The 18,155-nt window shown below is 47.4% G+C and overlaps 1 protein-coding gene across 1 annotated transcript; it reads right to left on the reverse strand.

Moving 5' to 3' along the window:
- Positions 1–1,411: 1,411 nt before the first annotated feature.
- Positions 1,412–15,395, reverse strand: TRIM7 (tripartite motif containing 7). Its single transcript, XM_068979483.1, has 7 exons — positions 14,889–15,395; positions 13,913–14,008; positions 6,252–6,482; positions 4,737–4,759; positions 4,341–4,456; positions 3,826–3,861; positions 1,412–1,923 (listed from the first exon to the last, which is right to left on the reverse strand). The coding sequence occupies exons 1-7, from the start codon at positions 15,393–15,395 to the stop codon at positions 1,412–1,414; spliced, it is 1,521 nt and encodes a 506-aa protein (XP_068835584.1).
- Positions 15,396–18,155: the final 2,760 nt, after the last annotated feature.

Below are 18,155 nucleotides of genomic sequence, written 5' to 3' on the forward strand. Positions count from 1 at the left end.
CTAGGTAGCTAGGTAATGGGGGAAGGAAACCTTTGACCTTCACCTAAATATGGAGTGGCTAATATTAATATTTTACAACAACAAAACAATAATAGGGTGTGACCATACTGACCTAGGTCTGTTCGTACCTAAATCCTATATGCATACTTATAAATGCCCTCTATAAAATTTACATGGCCCTGCACCCCAATCCTGAGATCTAAGACATATATACACATACACATGTTCCTCACACACATAAACACACATGCCAACCTAGTCTGGCAGAAACTTTGCTCACAACTGCTCTTGCATTCAAACTGGGGGAGTTAAGAATTGGCCAAGGCACCATACAAATGAGCTCACAGTCTGTATTTCCATCTCCTTTTTCAGGAGCATACTAAGCAGTGAACAGCCCACCTCCACCCTCCCAGAAATGCAGCCATTCAGAAGCTGGGGAACAATTAGCCAAGGAAATAACACAGGCCAGGGTACAGACTGAGCAGACCTTGAAACCAGGGTCTTCTGCCATTGGCATACATTTGAGAAGCTCCAGGAACTGTCTGTCAGAGGTATGTCTGTGCCCTGCACATTTCCATGCTGGAGTTAATTGCTTCTGTAAAATTATAAGTGCTGCCTTGAGTTTCAAAATTCCATAATCTTTGGTCTCCTTACCCAAGGGAGACTGTACTTTGGCACTTGGAAAGGATTTAGGCAAATGTGAGAATGTGAGACTGTCATTGTGGCCAAGGATATACATATAATCTCATCAGGCTAAGCTGTGTTGAGTGACAGCAATGCCAATAGGCTGTTATCCTGGGCTATTCCTATTGTACATATCAAGGGTCTCTTTCCAGTTCTGGCCTAGACTCTCCTTTGGGCTGGGAATACCATGCTCCTCCCTGAGTAGAGGACTTTGGCAAGCTAGCCAGATCCAGGTTCTGAAGGCAAAGCTGGCAGCTGACAAGAAGGCAAAGCAGAACGGATCATGAAGCTGAGTGGTCTGGGATGAAGCTGCCCCCTTGCACAGCCAGAGCTTGGTTTTATTCCATGGAACTAGAGGTCCTGCTGAATTGGGGTAGTGATAGGAAGCACATCTGATGGAGCTGGGCTCCTCTCATCCACCTCCACCTCCTTACAGTTCATGCCAAATCGTCACCAGGACAACAGGCAAGAGGCAAAAGGGAGAGTCCGAGGCCATATATTCCCCTGCTCAATTAACCTTAGAGCCGTTTTCCTCAGTAGCCCAATCTCATGTCTGATGTTGTGGTCTGCAGAAGCCCCTCTAAGGTAGCCTGGGGCAACAGTCAGAAAGACAGACCCAAAGTGTCCAGGAGGTTCCATCCGAGGGCAACAACCCTTCCCATGGGCAGCCAGATTGGGAGTTCACCCTTGACTGGTTTACTCCCTCTGGGAGGCCGGGCAATGACTCTCAAGGCCAGATTCTTAAGTAGGTGCCGGTGGAGCAGACAGAGAAAAGAGGGAACACGCGCTCTTGGAAGTTGACGCGGAAGGTATAGATGTGGCGCATGTCCTCTGCAGCGTAGAAGGACACAGCCCCCACCTCCAGGTCCAGGGCGACCCGCACGCGGGACAGGTGCCCACAGCTGAGGGGCGTCCGTTCAGGGCTGGTCACCGCCCAGTACTGCCCGTTGTTGAGCTGCAGCGCCCAGACGCCCTCCTCCGGGGTGAAGGGCGTGAGACCCTTGCGGCGCACGCTCTCACGGGCCACGCCGAAGGCCCAGCCGTCCTTGGAGCCCACTTCCACTTCCCAGTGGTGCCTCCCAGAAGAGAAACCGCAGGAAGCCAGAACTCGTGTGTTGGTGTCGAAGCGGCGCTGGTGGCTGGGTAGGTCCTGGGCTTGTTGTCCAAGGCGCACACTCTTAAGATCCAAAGAGAGGATGAGGCGGGGGTTGGCCGTGTCGGGGTCCAAGGTCAGCTCCACTGCAGGGGATGGGTGGTTTAGGGGAGGTGGGGAGACAGAGAGAAGACTTCCATGCAGCTCCCCTCACCCCACTGTCCCCTCAAATAAGTATATGTTGAAATCACACAACTACAGTTTATGGGCTTGATTTGGATCTCAATTCAAATCGATAAATCCAATTTAAAACACTTGTATCATAATTTATGGAAAAGTTTTTCCATAAAGTTTTCTTTGATATTGTAGTACCTTTGTGATACTATGTAAAATTTTACTTAAAACATATATGTATTATTAAACTGTATTTTATAGCAAAAAGACACTTGGGAATTTTGGACACTAGATACTGGAAAGAATCATTAATTTTTTATTTATAACGATGGTTTCCTGTTTATGCTTTTTAAAAATGTCTCTTTAGAGACAGCACACTGAGATATATATGAAATGATATATATGATATCACAGTTATCTATGATTTGCTTCAAAATAATCCAGTGGCAAGAAGTAGGTAGGAATGTTTATGAAAAATACTAGTCATGAGTTGATAATTGCTGAAGGTATATGACGGAGAAGGCAATGGCACCCCACTCCAGTACTCTTGCCTGGAAAATCCCATGGATGGAGGAGCCTGGTAGGCTGCAGTCCATGGGGTCGCTGAGGGTCGGACACGACTGAGCGACTCCACTTTCACTTTTCACTTTCATGCATGGAGAAGGCAATGGCAACCCACTCCAGTGTTCTTGCCTGGAGAATGCTAGGGACAGGGGAGCCTGGTGGGCTGCTGTCTATGGAGCTGCACAGAGCTGGACAGGACTGAAGCGACTTAGCAGCAGCAGCAGCGGCAGAAGGTGTACGATGAGTACATAATACTTGTTATGCTCTTCTCTCTACTTTAGTGTATGTTTGAAACCTTCCATAATGAAAAGTTAAAATACGCACACTTGCTGTAAGTGCTACTATGTTCCAGGTCTGTTCTAGGCCCTGTGAATCCCACAGAGGAATATCCCTGCCCTCCTGCAGCTTCCTTTCTATGGGGAGAAAGAGGAGAGACAATAAATGATAAAGGGATCAGGAGAGCAGGCTGTAATTTCAACTAGACGGGCCAAGAAAGGCCTTACCGAAAATGTGCATATGAGCACAGACATCAAGGAGATGAGAAAGCCAGATAGGTGGCTGTCTGGGGGAAGGGTGTTCCAGGCCCTGGCACAGCCAGTGCAGTGCAAAGGCCCTGAGGTAGCTGCGTGCTCTTGCTGCATTCCAGGAGCAGTAAGTTCATGTGTGACTGCACAGAGTGAACCAGGGGAAGAGTATGCAGTGAGGCTAGATTTCATGAGACCTTGAAGACAAGTGCAAGGACTCCAACCCTTACTGAGTGAGAGGGAGAGGCAGGGCTGTCACAGAGTCTTGAGCAGAGGAGGACATAGTCTGACTTGGCTTACTAGGTAAGATATGACTTAGCTTATTTATCAGCATCAGGAATATGTGCCTTCCCCTTCCCACTTTTCCAGTCCACTGGGGTTAGATCCCAGAACTCTGCAAGAATAATAACTGCTTCCCTTCCTGATTTCAGTCTGACCCCTGACCCAGCACACAACCCCTGTCCCCAGAAGAGGTCTCCATCTGTCTGGGAGTGGAAACAGGGAAGAGAGGTTTGTCCAGGTGACTGACAAGCACTTCCAGATCTAAATACCCTAAGGTGCAGGGCACTCCTACTCTGGAATGACCCATAGCTTTATAGGCCTATGGGCCCCACTGTGACCTGAAGGAATCATAATTATGAGGATAAGGGAGAAAGGACAGCTGATGGCAGAGTTGCTTAGGTAGATGGGCAGAAGGAAGCAACCATGCACATAGCCCAGAGAGACAGTTACTGTATCTCCACATTGCCAAATGACAGGTACTCACTATCACAACAACCATCGTACCTTTTTCCTCTTTCTCCAGCTCTCCCCGAAGATCCTCTGAACAGGAGAAACAGAGCAGGTTGTGCATGAATGACATGGAAAATTTCTATCTGGCAATGACAGTGACACCATCTCTCGACTTGTAAGCCCCACTGACTCACTCACTCCCCTGATAACCTAGAGATGATAGGCAGGTACCGGGCCAAGCACAAGGGTAGAAAGGGGACAGTAGTCTAACTACCTCTCCCACTTCCCCCTCTTTTGTCTGGAGCCATTCTGAGCTGAGCTCTCCTCCCTCATCCTTCTTTCTGCCCCTAATGACCCTCGACTCCATCTGTCTTCAGTTGAAGCTTTGTGTCCTGGGGTAGGGATGGGGGTTCTAAATAAATTGGCCACCACTAACTGCCCGAACCAATCTGGCTTTGAGAGACACACTAGTTCCTGGTTTATCACACAGCTTCTGGAAGGCACGTCCTTAGAACCCTAAACCCCCAACACCAGGCCTGCAAGGCCCAGCCCCACACACAGGCCCCTACCTTTGAACTTCTTGAGCAGCCCCTTTAAGACAAAGGTCTTGAGGGAAGCATTCCAGACTTTATTCTTCATCTCAGAAGAGACTGTGGTTGGCTTGGGGGCAGGCACATTGCTGCACCTGCAGGACAAGGACCCTGAAGAAGGCCCACAACCACTGTCCCACTCCCACTGGGCTTGAGAGCATAGTGAGGTCCTCTGGGTAAAGAAAGGTGAAAAGAAGAGCCTGACCCTGTGCTGAATACCAGGCCAGGCAGGCAGATGTTTGCCTCAGAAAGTACTCAGGTAAGTGGGTGAGGGGAACAGGAGGTGAGAAGTCAGGATGGGGAATGACAAGAGGAAGCACAGTAGAAGAGAAGAGCCACCCTAGAGAGGCCTCAGGTATTATTAGGTCCACTCACCTGCTTAGTGTGTTTTTGAATTCCTGGAAGGAAAGGTGAGAGAAAACCAAATCAGCATTCATCTTTGAGAAAATAAAACTGGTTCCTTGCCCCGCTTCCAGAGGAATAAGCAATGCAGAGATGCATTACCCCACACACACACTGCTTGCATGGGCCCCATGTGGCAACAGCTTCCTCATATGGCAGACCACTGCATGTCTCATCAACAAGGTAGACCCCTCAACCCTGCCCACACCTCTGCAACTGCTCCCATCATTACAGAGTCATCACTGGAGACAAGTGCCAGGACTCAACGTTGCTTCTGCTTTTAACATCGCCTAAGAAAACTGATGGGGCTTCTCTAGAGGCTGGTAAAGAATCTGCCTAAAATGCCGGAGACCTGGGTTCGATCCCTGGGTAGGGAAGATCCCCTGGGGAAGGAAATGGCAACCCACTCTAGTATTCTTGCCTGTACTGAAGAGCCTGGCTGGCTATAGTCCATGGGATTGCAAAGAGTTGGACATCACTGAGTGACTAACACTTTCAAGACAACTGACAGTCCCTATGCAACAACTGGTCACTCAGATCAGTGCTTTTTTTCCCCACATATTATTATTTTTCTTCTTTTTTATTTTTTAAATTATGAAAGTATGATAACACATTTACCAGAGACTTGGAAAATACAGAACAAAGTTACATACAGTTCTACTATATATCACAATTATTTTTTAAGTAGATAAGATTTTTAGTTGAAGTTTCAATATCAGACTCTCAAAAATTAATTAAATGAATAGACAGATAAGTAGAAGGATATAATAGATCTGAAAAGCACTGTGAACCAATCCAACATAATTAGGATTTATACAATTTTTACACAACAGCAAGATACAAATTCTATTCAAGTTCGCATAGACTATAAACCAGGAAACATTGGAACATATCCAGGGACATAAAGTGTTAGCAGCTCAGTCATGTCCACAAAACAAGGTGAAAAAAATTCTTAGACCAGTGCCTTTTAAACAACCATTCTTTTTTGTGGGGGTGGCGCTGCATGGCTTGTGGGATCTTATTTCCCTGATCTGTGTGAAAGCATGAGTCGTAACCACCAGGGAACTCCCTTAAATGACCTCTCTTGATCCATTTGTCCATTTGTGACTTGTGAAGTTTAATTAGTGGATTGTGACTATTTATTTTAGAAGGACATATGATAGAATAGAAAACATTAAAGTGCATCACATGTAGTACAGGTGTTATTTTCTGAGACTTTTTTCACACACATATATATATAATAGAATGCATTGTAAGATATACTATTGTGGATCATGGTCAAGAAAAATTTAAATCACATCCTTTTAGACTGCTAACACCAGGAAAATCAGAGCTTTTCTCTTCAATACCCTTTGGCTCCAGATTGTGTGTTTCTACTAAACTAATTCTGTTCTCGCTGCTGTTTTCTCATTTGAAATGTGGGAGGGATAAATTCAAACTTCCTGCCTTAAAATTAATGACTCATACCCCTGGCCAACCCAGACTCACCTGGAGAAAGTCAAGATCAGGCTTGCAAGTTGTCTCCTGGATCTGACTGCTGAGCTTGGAGAGCTGGGCAATCTCATCCCCAAGCTGGGCCAAGTTCTCATTCTGCTTCTGTGTCACCTCCCGGGACAGCTCCTCCAGGCGACCTAGGAGCCGACCCTCCTGCTCCACCAGGAAGGCCCGCAGAGCCTGGAACTCCGCCCCTACCTTCTCTTGCTCAGCTGCCATCTGCTTCTGGCTCAGGAGAAGTGAAGTTGAAGAAGGCAAGGGATGTGGTCATTGATGGGTCATCGATCCCATCCCATTTGGATGGGAGCCTCTGTGCCATCTCACAGGACAAGGTCCATCTCCCTCAGTGTTCAGGGATCAAAGACTCACGTATACATACCCACAGTGCACACACTCTAGTTTAAGTATCACAGTTCTGAGCATGCAGTAGCCTCAACATGTGCTTTCCCTTCCCCTGTCACAGTTGTGCCCGTGTGTCACTTTAGACCTGGGCTCTCCCATCAACCTAGGACAACTTCAAAGTCACTCCAGAACCACCCAGGGCTGCAGTTTCCTCATTTGAAAAATGGAAGGGATAAATCAGTGCCTTCTGTAGTTACTGTAAAGATTAAGCTGAGGTCCCCAAACACATTTACTTTGTGTTAAAAACAAGACAACAGGCTCCAAATGGAGTCACTTATGCTAAGCCTCATGTCACCAAACTGAGACCTAATTACAGTTTCAGCTCTCCTAGAAATATTAACCAGTCCATTCTGAATGAGATCAACCCTGGGATTTCTTTGGAAGGAATGATGCTAAAGCTGAAACTCCAGTACTTTGGCCACCTCATGCGAAGAGTTGACTCATTGGAAAAGACTCTGATGCTGGGAGGGATTGGGAGCAGGAGAAGAAGGGGATGACTGAGGATGAGATGGCTGGATGGCATCACGGACTCAATGGACGCGAGTCTGAGTGAACTCCGGGAGTTGGTGATGGACAGGGAGGCTTGGCATGCTGCAATTCATGGGGTCGCAAAGAGTCGGACACGACTGAGCGACTGAACTGAATTGAACTGAGAAATATTATTTTAAACCATCCTATAAGGAATGGCCTCCTCAATGTTTGTTTAGTAACCTGTCTGATAAAACCATGCCAGCCACTACAAGGAAAGCAATTTTGCAGTAGCCAACCCACTTTTCTGTGTGTGTGACCAAATTTATGATCTTTATTCTGTGGAAATCCAAACACATTATGGTTTCAAGTTACTAGAGTTGGAAAGTTGGAAATCATTGAAGTTGCAGAGTTGGAAAACACCTTTTATAGCACACAGTGAGATCTCAAGCATAATGCTGTCGAACTCTTCTCACTTCTATTCAGTTCAACATTTTTGGCAATGATTTAATAGATGATTTACAAGGCAAATTTAAGGTGTGACTTTGAAGCAAAACCTTTGTGGAGCTGGGGGTGCCGGTGAAAATTCGTTTTAAGACATAGAAACTTAAAGTGAACCAACAATGTCACAGAAACTTAAAGTGAACTAGCAATGTCACTGGCTGTCAGACGGACAAGCCAACATAGTACTCTAAGTCATTGTTAGCCTGCAAGGCTGAAGCAAGGTATGGAGAAATGGTGTCAGGTCTCACATTTAAAGAAGCATATTCTGTGTTAAAACATCTACTAATAGAGTATCAAAATTGCAAAATTGGAAGTAAATTTTAAATAACTCCACTTTCACAGCTTTTTGTTTTGTTTTTTTTTTTTGTGTGTGTGTTTTTGGCCACATGGCATGTGGGATCTTAGTCCCCTAAGTAAGGATTGAACCCATGCCCTTGCAGTTGTAGCATGGAATTCTAAACACCAGACCTGCCGGGGAAGTCCCTCAAAGCACTTCTGATATTTAAATTCCCTCTCTAATCAGACACCCAATTTAGGATCATAAATCATGTTGATGAATCAGTTTATAAGCCCTTAGTAGTGCTGACTAAGGCTCCACAGGCAGCAAAGACAGTTCTTACTCAGAATATGTGTCAGTTTCAGCCAAGATAAAATACTGTCCCTTCCAGGGTGGAAGAGGTCCAAGGCAATCCATCTGCTACCAAGTAACTGGTTTCCTTCAAGGATGATGCTGTATCAGGCCTCCACATTGCTTCTGTTGCTGCCAGGCTGAATATTGTGTGGATCACAACAAACTCTGGAAAATTTTTAAAGAGATAGGAATACCAGACCACCTTTCCTGCCACATGAGAAATCTATATGCAGGTCAAGAATCAACAGTTAGAACCGTACGTGGAACAATGGACTGGTTCCAAATTGGGAAAGGAGTACATCAAGGCTGTATATTGTCACCCTGCTTACTTAACTTCTATGCAGAGTACATCAGCTGAAACACTGGGCTGGATGAATCACAAGCTAAAATCAAGACTGCTGAGAGAAATATCAAATTCAGATATGCAGTTGATACCACTCTAATGACAGAAAATGAAGAGGATCTAAAGAGCCTCTTGATGAGGGTGAGAGAGGAGAGTGAAAAGGCTGGCTTGAAACTCAACATTCAAAAAACATCCAGTCCCATCACTTCATGGCAAATAGAGGGGTAAAAAGTGGAAATCAGATTTTATTTTCTTGGGCTCCAAGTTCACTGCAGATGGTAACTCCAGCCATAAAATCAAAAGACACTTGCTCCTTGGAAGGAAAGCTATGACAAACCTAGACAGTGTAGTAAAAAGCAGAGACATCACTTTGCTGAAAAAGTGATAGCCGTTTAGTCAAAGCTATGGTTTTTCCAGTAGTCATGTATGGATGTGAGAGTTGAAACATAAAGAAGGCTAAGCACTGAAGAATTGATGCTTTTGAATTGTGGTGATGGAGAAGATTCTTGAGTTCCTTGGACTGCAAGGAGATAAAACTTGTCAATCCTAAAATAAATTAATCCTGAATATTCATTGGAAGGACTGATACTCAAACTGAAATTTCAATACTTCGGCCACCTGATGTGAAAAGCAGATTCACTGGAAAACTGAAGGCAAAAGGAGAAGGGGGTGGCAGAGGATAAGATGGTTACATAGCATCACTGACTCAATGGACATGAGTTTGGGCGGACTCTAGTAGATGGTGAAGGAAGCCTGCTGTGTGCTACAGTCCATGGGGTCGAAAAGAGTTGGACGGGACTTAGCAACTGAACACAACAGCAAAGAAAGAAGAAAGTGAAATCAATGCCAGTGATCAGAGGTAACAGCATATCCACAAGACCTAAGAGAGAATATGCTGTGTGCAAGCTTTATATTCTATTCTTTCCATTATTACTATTCACGGGATTTTCTCCCCCTCTGTTTTTAGACCCCAATCCTCTTGATTCTTTACACAAACACATGGGAGGGACTCTGTGTGATATCACAAGTGGGGCCTCTCGTGGCCAGTGAGAAGAATCCCATCCCTCCAGGTCAAGCTCAAATGTCAAAGTTCCTTTCCCCTGAAAATGTTATGGGAGGAAAGAGTAGCTAGAAGAGCAGACTGTAAGTGAGTTCTGAAGTCAGGTGACCCGGGGTTCAGGTCACTGCTGCCTAGTCTTCAGGATGTTGGGCAAACAGGCAGCAGCAACACGGGGCACTTTAGAGGTATCAGCTCCCTCAGTGGTGACAATCACCCAATGGCATGGATATACTCTCATCCCAATTTACAAATGGGGAGACGAAGATAGAGAGGTGAATTACCAGGAAGCGGGAAGTCAGGATTCTAATCCAGGGAGTCTGACCTCAAAGTGCAAGCTTCTTACACAATAACACAAGTGGAAATAACACAAGTGTAACAATATTTGCCAAAATACTCTAAATCAGGGTTTCCAGCCTGGGTGCTATTGACATTTGAGGCTAGATAATTATTTGTTGTGGAGGGCTTTGTCCTATGCTTTGCAGGATGTTTAAGCAGTACCCTGGCCTCTACCAGTAAACACCAGTGGCACCTCTGTCCCAGTGTTGACAACCAAAAATATCTCCAGGCATTGCCAAATGTTCCCTGGGGCCCAAAATTGCCACCAGTTGAGAACCACTTCTCTAAATAGTAAGAGCATTTTCAAATAAAAATGTTCTTTCTCTTTGTTCTCAAGACAGCAATAATTGTTTCATTAAGCAGGTATTTTGCAGTTATAAAGAATGTATGGGCCAGAGAGGGGTTGGCTGGGTGGGTGTAGGACAAAGTAGAAAGTGCTAAGCAAGGCCATGGGATGTAGGATCAGAGACCATGAAGCTGCCCAAGCTGGAGAAGGCCCTCTGGTCATAGATGTACAGCAATGGCCAAAGAGCCACACGTTTATTCCTTTTTCCAGCAGAGAGGGTGGAGGTGTGGAGGGGTGAGTTCTTCCTTATGGAGGGAAGTGAATGTTCAGAAGAGAAGGCCGGAGGAGTGCACGGGATGCAAGTGTACCCGATGCAGTTCAGGATCAGGAAGGAACACTGGGGCATCTGTACACATGCCTCCCTTCACCCCACCTCTCCTCCCTTTAAGGACAGAGGGGTCCTCAGATTCCTCCCCCTCCATTTTCCAACTTCACAACTAGACAGTCCTGCGCTAACAAGCAGGAACTGAATTTTCGAGATAGAAAATAACAGTGATCCACGTTTTCCCACCTTAAACAAAATAAACCCCATTTCATTTTCCTGTTTCACTTCAAGGAAGACAAAATACCACCCCAAGCTCTGGGCACCGGGGTGCTGGCACAGTCAGCTGCTGAAAACCCAAGTCCCCAAACCTTCTGCCCTCTACTGGGTGGGGAACAGCTCTGCCATCCCCTCCTCCACCCCCAACTCCCTCTCTCCTAGCCTCAATTTCAAAATCTAAAATTTTAAAATGAAAAAAAGTTTCTTTCATAACTCCTTTGGTGGTAAAACTTACCCTAAGACCGACAGAAGGCTACTTATTTTCCGTTCATATGTTTCTCTACAGGAATGTTAATGTATTCAATTACAAGATGCTCCACAGACCCTAACTGAGGTGTTATGTCATATTAGGGGGACTATACTTCCTGATTCACTGGGACAGTTCCAGTTTAAGCCAGATGTTTGAAAATATTTTAGCTGCCCCTTTTACTCTGAAAAGCTCTGGTTACATGATAAATTATATGGTCACACTATATGATATGCATACCATTATATTTCCAAGAAGAGAAATGCAAAAAAGCAAAATGGCTGTCTCATGAGGCCTTACAAATATCTGTGAAAAAAGGAGAAGCAAACAGCAAAGGAGAAAAGGAAAGATATACCCATCTGAATGCAGAGTTCCAAAGAACAGCAAGGAGAGATAAGAGAGCCTTCCTCAGTGATCAGTGCAAAGAAATAGAGGAAAACAATAGAATGGGAAAGACTAGAGATCTCTTCAAGAACATTAGAGATACCAAGGGAATATTTCATGCAAAGATGGGCACAACAAAGGACAGAAATGGTATGGACCTAAGAGAAGCAGACAATATTGAGAACAGGTGGCAAGAATACACAGAAGAATTGTACAAAAAAGATCTTTATGACCCAGATAATCATGATGGTGTGATCACTCACCTAGAGCCAGACATCCTGGAAGGTGAAGTCAAGCAGGCCTTAGAAAGCATCACTATGAACAAAGCTAGTGGAGGTGATGGAATTCCAGTTGAGATATTTCATATCCTAAAAGATGATGCTGTGAAAATGCTGTACTCAATATGCCAACAAATTTGGAAAACTCAGCAGTGGCCACAGAACTGGAAAAAGGCAGTTTTCATTCCAATTCCAAAGAAAGGCAACGCCAAAGAATGCTCAAAATACTGCACAATTGCACTCATCTCACACACTAGTAAAGTAATGCTCAAAATTCTCCAAGCCAGGCTTGAACAATACATGAACTGTGAACTTCCCGATGTTCAAGCTGGTTTTAGAAAAGGCAAAGAAACCAGGGATTGAATTTCCAACATCTGTTGGATCATCGAAAAAGCAAGAGTGTTCCAGAAAAACAACTGTTTCTCCTTTATTAACTATGCCAAAGCCTTTGATTGCGTGGATCACAACAAACTGTGGAAAATTCTTAAAGGGATGGGGATACCAGACCACCTGACCTGCCTCTTGAGAAATCTGTATGCAGGTCAGGAAGCAACAGTTAGAACTGGACATGGAACAACAGACTGGTTTCAAATAGGAAAAGGAGTACGTCGAGGCTGTATATTGTCACCCTGCTTATTTAACTTATTTGCAAAGTACATCATAAGAAACACTGGGCTGGAAGAAGCACAAGCTGGAATCAAGATTGCTGGGAGAAATATCAATAACCTCAGATATGCAGATGACACCACCTTTATGGCAGAAAGTGAAGAAGAACTAAAAAGCCCCTTGATGAAAGTGAAAGAGGAAAGTAGAAAAGTTGGCTTAAAGCTCAACATTCTGAAAACGAAGATCATGGCATCCAGTCCCATCACTTCATGGTAAATAGATGGGGAAACAGTGGAAACAGTGGCTGACTTTATTTTGGGGGGCTACAAAATCACTGCAGATGGTGATTGCAGCCATGAAATTAAAAGACGCTTACTTTCTGGAAGGAAAGTTATGACCAACCTAGACAGTATATTCAAAAGCAGAGACATTACTTTGTCAACAAAGGTCCATCTAGTAAAGGCTATGGTTTTTCCAGTAGTCATGTATGGATGTGAGAGTTGGGCTATAAAGAAAGCTGAGCGCTGAAGAATTGATGCTTTTGAACTGTGGTGCTGTAGAAGACTCTTGAGAGTCCCTTGGATTGCAAGGAGATCCAACCAGTCCATCCTAAAGGAGATCAGTCCTGAGTGTTCATTGGAAGGACTGATGTTGAAGCTGAACTTCCGATACTTTGGCCACCTGATGCAAAGAGCTGACTCATTTGAAAAGCCCCTGATGCTGGGAAAGATTGAGGGCAGGAGAAGGGGATGACAGAGGATGAGCTGGTTGGATGGCATCACTGACTCAATGGACATGAGTTTGGGTGAACTCCAGGAGTTGGTGATGGACAGGGAGGCCTGGTGTGCTGTGGTTCATTGGGTCTCATAGCGTCGGACACGACTGAGAGACTGAACTGAACTGATTTCTTTGCCAACAAAGGTTTATCTAGTCAAGGCTATGGTTTTTCCAATAGTCATGTATGGATGTGACAGTTGGACTATAAAGAAAGCTGAGCACCCGTGAATCGATGCTTTTGAACTGTGGTGTTGGAGAAGACTCTTGAGAGTCCCTTGGACTGCAAGGAGATCCAACCAGTCCATTCTACAGGAGATCAGTCCTGAGTGTTGATTGGATGGACTGATGTTGAAGCTGAACCTCCAGTACTTTGGCCACCTGATGGGAAGTGCTGACTCGTTTGAAAAGCCCCTGATGCTGGGAAAGATTGAGGGCAGGAGGAGAAAGGGATGGCAGAGGATGAGATGGTTGGATGGCATCACCGACTCACCAGAGATGAGTTAGGGTAAACTCCAGAAGTTGGTGATGCACAGGGAGGCCTGGTGTGCTGCAGTCCATGGGGTCGTAAAGAGTTGGACATGACTGAGTGACTGAACTGAACTGATATTTCTAAAATCCACCTCTGTTCCACAGGCACACACTTCAAAGCCAGAGTGGTAGGTGGCCCTCTGTTGTCGGCCTGGGGCATGGGGTTGGGGGAGGGGGAGCCAACCTGGGGGTTGCCATTCTCACCAGGAGCTCCTTGCTCTCCTTCTCTTCTGTGGAACGAAAGGCCTCATAGTCTTCCAAATCCTTCTTCAAGACCTTCAGCCTGGACTCCAGAAGCTCCTGCAGGAGGGTGAGAAGGAAGACATTGTGGGGAGAAGATTCTGGAAACCCCCACATGGGCCTTCCTGAAACCACCCAGAAGAAAGTGAAGGCCCTGTTCACTGAGGCGGAGGAGGCAGGATTGAAGCCACCTCTGGAAGTTGGGATGGATGCAGCCTACACAGGCTGCACTTAAGGGTACAGGGCCACTGCAAGCTGATTCCAAAGACCTCAGGGTCTCCGGTCTTCAGGATCATCTGTGCACAATCTAGGCTGAAATCCAAGCACTCCAGCTGCCCAGTCTGCCTAGTCCTCTTTTCTGCTCTCCTCACCAGCATCAGAAAGCCCTCTGGGTAGGAGGGCTGGAGCAGAGTCAGAGCAAAGAAAGACCGGGGACTGTGCCGCAGGCCTCCTAGTGCGCACCCCTGCAAGTTGGCAGGAAAGGGAGGCGGCAGGCACGGAGAATCCCAGCCGGCTCTTGGCACTCTACTCAACTCTGGATCCACTCACCCCCTTAGCCCAACCTCCTGGGAAGGTCGTCTCACTTGACCACAAGAAATGAGAGAACATTGAACAGAGCTATGCCCGTGTAAGGGTTGAATAGTAGGGGTAGCAGATGTGGGGGTGTGAAGGAGGCACTACGAGAAGCCGGGGACCGACAGAAAATCGCCATATCTGTGGGGTATCATACAGTGGGTCCAGTATGGGCCCCAAAGGAAATGATAAGGGCGTGCGAGGCTGGTGACAGAGGGAGAGCTGCGCTGAGTCCCGAAGCTAATGCCAGGCAGCATGGGATAGGACAAAAAAAAAGCAGGGGCTCACCTGGGCCTTCGCGTGCGCGGGAATATTAGAACCGGGACTGGAGGTCCCGAGAACCTTCATGGGTGGGGACGACACTCACCTTAGCCTCCTGAACCGCCTCGTCCAGCGGCAACACGGCGTGAGCGCGGTGCTCGCGGGCGCGGTCGCACACCACGCAAATGGCCCGTCCATCGTCCTGGCAGTAGAGCTTGAGCGGTTCGCCGTGCTGCGCGCACCCGGCCGCCACAGCCTCCGGAGGCCCGCGTTCTCCTGGCGCTCCGGCCGGCAGGCTGAAACGCCGCAGCAGTGTGGCCACCGCGGCCAGCTGCCGGTTGGGCCGCAGCTGGCTGGGGCGCGCGGGCTCGCGACACTGCGGGCAGGGCAGCGAGAAGGACAGCGTGTGGGACACGGCGGTGGCCCTCGTTCCCGGGCGCTCCCAGCAGCGTGCGATGCAGGCGCGGCAGAAGCTGTGGCCGCACTCGACGGACACTGGCTCGCGGAAGAGCTCCAGGCAGATGGAGCAGGTCGCCTCTCCTTGCAGCTCTGCTGCCAGCGCCAGCGCCTCGGCCCCGGCGCCTGGGCCAGTCCGCGGCCCTACTGCCGCCATGCGCGCCCCCAGCTCACCGAAGTCGGGCGGCGCTGGGGAAGTTGCCGGACCCGACAGTGCGCGGCCGGGGCGGGAGTCCGAGCGGCCGCTGAAAGAGGAAAGGCGGGGTTGACGCCGGCTGGCAGAGACTAGAGCTGAGTGCTCCAGGCTGAGAAACGCTAGAGGAGGGTGCGTCTTGTCAACTGGCGGAGTAGCACAGGTCCAGGGGATCTAAGCGCGGGCCAGTGCCTTGCATTCCCGCTGAGCCCCCTCAATACCCTGCCTTGGCCAGCGGCCTCGGAGGTCTCGCGGCCCTCTCTCCGTCTCTCCCTTATCTCAGCTCTAATGCTAGCCTACGCTGTCCAAGCCTGACTCCGTCAGCCGCGAGAAACGGGCCGGGACAGGTGGAAGCACACGCCCACCTGGGCGCCACTCCCAGCTGCTGCCCGAGGCCGACCCAGCACAGCCCGAGGGTCTGGCGCCCGACCACAGTGTCGGGTTCCCGGAGCACAGGTTTGTCCGGCCCTGTACTAAGTTAAATTTAGTCTGGAACCTGGCTCTTGCTCCTACCGCCACCCCCATGAGTGGCCTTTTATCCACTTTTGTAGCTACCTTTCTTGCATTTGTGTCCTCCCCTGCCCATTTATTCTTTTTGTTTTTTAATGCAAGTAATACACTTAAAAGCAATCCCCCCGCTTTATTCAGTGTTATCCTCCTCCCCTAAAAAAAACAAAACCAAAACAAAACCCAATCCTCTATTGTCTCTTTAGCTTTATTTGTACAGCTCTCTGCAACCCTTCTGGAGCTGCCAATAATATTTGCTCACACCCGGTCTCCCCTTAGGGGCTTCCCTGGTGGCTCAGACCGTAAAGAGTTTGCTCGCAATTCAAAAACTCGGGTTTGATCCCTGGATCGGGTAGATTCCCTGGAGAAGAGAATGGCTACCCACTCCAATATTCTTCCCTGGAGGATTCCATGGACAGTCCCTGGGGTCACAATGAGTCGGACACAGCTGAGCGACTAACACACACACGTCTCTCATCACTCCCTCTGGAGGGCACTCTAAGCAGATTTTCTTCCTCAGCCTCCTCAGAAACTGCTCTTGTCAAGGTGACCGGTGACCGCAGCGATCATAACCCAAAGGTGAAAGCAGGAGGCTTCTTAGGCTTTACCTCGTCTCCTCAGATGCTTCCTCCTTCTGGCACCATGCCTTCCTTCCGGGGTACGGTACTCCCTGGCTTTTCTCCCGCTTCCACGGCCTCCTACCAGCTTCTTGGTCACCACGGTTGTTTCCTCTTCCTCTCCCTGCCCTTGCTTGGTCCTTGGACTTTCTGTCTACGCTCACTTCCTTGTGATCTCTTCCACTTTCTTGCTTGAAAGACTTTCTCCCTGCTCCACGCACAAATCCCCAGCCCAACTCTTCCTAGGATGCCTGGCTCCCACAGCCCGCTCACTGGGCAACATCTCCACATGAAGCATTCTAAGGGAGAGTTACACACTCGTCACATCCACAGTGCACTTCTGTCTGCCCCTCCACCTGCTCTTCCCACAGCCTTCCCCACTACACTCCATTTAACAGCAACTCCATCCATCCAGGTGCTCAGGCCCAAATCGGTGAGTCTTCTGAGGCTCCCCAAGAGAGGGGAAATGCACAGGACCCACCCCTAGTCCTCAGCATCTCAATTCTTCCACGGCATCATCACCTATAATTTGATGATCACAACATTTCTTTCCCCTTCTGTCCCTCTCCTGTCCTATCTTCTCCATCCAGCTGTGAGAACAATCCTGTTAAAATGTCAAGTCAGATAGGGGCCCTCCTTTCCTCAAATTCTCCCGTGGCTCCCACCTCTCTCAGAGTAAAAGTTGAAGTTTTCACACTGTCTAAAGGCACTATCCTTTCTTTCTCTCCATCCCCTGCATACAAAGTGATAGGAGATGCATCCCCTCACCTCCTGTCACTCTCCCCTGCTGCATGGACCCCCTTATTATTCCTGCAATAACATGTCACAAAGCTCCTACCTCAGGGCCTTTAAACTGGCTCTCACCTTTACTTGGACCTCTCTTTTCACAGACACTTTCATGGCTCACATTCCATCTTCTTTCAACACTTTTCTTCAAATGTCACCTTCTCAGAATCACACTTTACTCCATTCTCTCCCTCAAGGCTGGCTGTATTTTCTCTTTAGCACTCAACCTCCTCCGAAACCAGAGCTGATAGATGTAATGAACTATGTCAGTTTTGCTTATGGCCGAACTCCCAGTTTTCTACAGCAGTTCTAGGTACACAACAGAGCTTGATAAACTTTTCTTGGGTTCAGTTAATTTAAATATGGCTCAAAATTCAGATGTAGAGAGCACTTAACAGTGAAAAACTTTGCCCATTGCCTATGCCCCAGCCCCCTTCCAATCCTGAGCGTCAACTTTGCAATTCTGAACTACTTTATACAAATATTGCCCACTTTACTACACTCCCTCTTCTCAACAATACTTGAAACAAGAACTTCCAGATGTACAAGCTGGATCTAGAAAAGGCAGAGGAACCAGAGATGAAATTGCTAACATCTGTTGAGCCATAGAAAAAGCAAGAAAATTCCAGAAAAACATAGACTTCTGCCTCATTGACTAAGCTAAAGCTTTTGACTGTGTGGATCAGAACGAACTGTGGAAAATTCTTAAAGAAATGAGAATACCAGACCACCTTACCTGCCTCCTGAGAAACTGGTATGCATGTCAAGATACAACTGTTAGAACCGGACCTGAAACAATGGACTGGTTCCAAAT

Source organism: Capricornis sumatraensis, chromosome 9, assembly GCF_032405125.1.
Source record: "Capricornis sumatraensis isolate serow.1 chromosome 9, serow.2, whole genome shotgun sequence".
In the NCBI taxonomy this organism is placed as follows: Eukaryota; Metazoa; Chordata; class Mammalia; order Artiodactyla; family Bovidae; genus Capricornis; species Capricornis sumatraensis.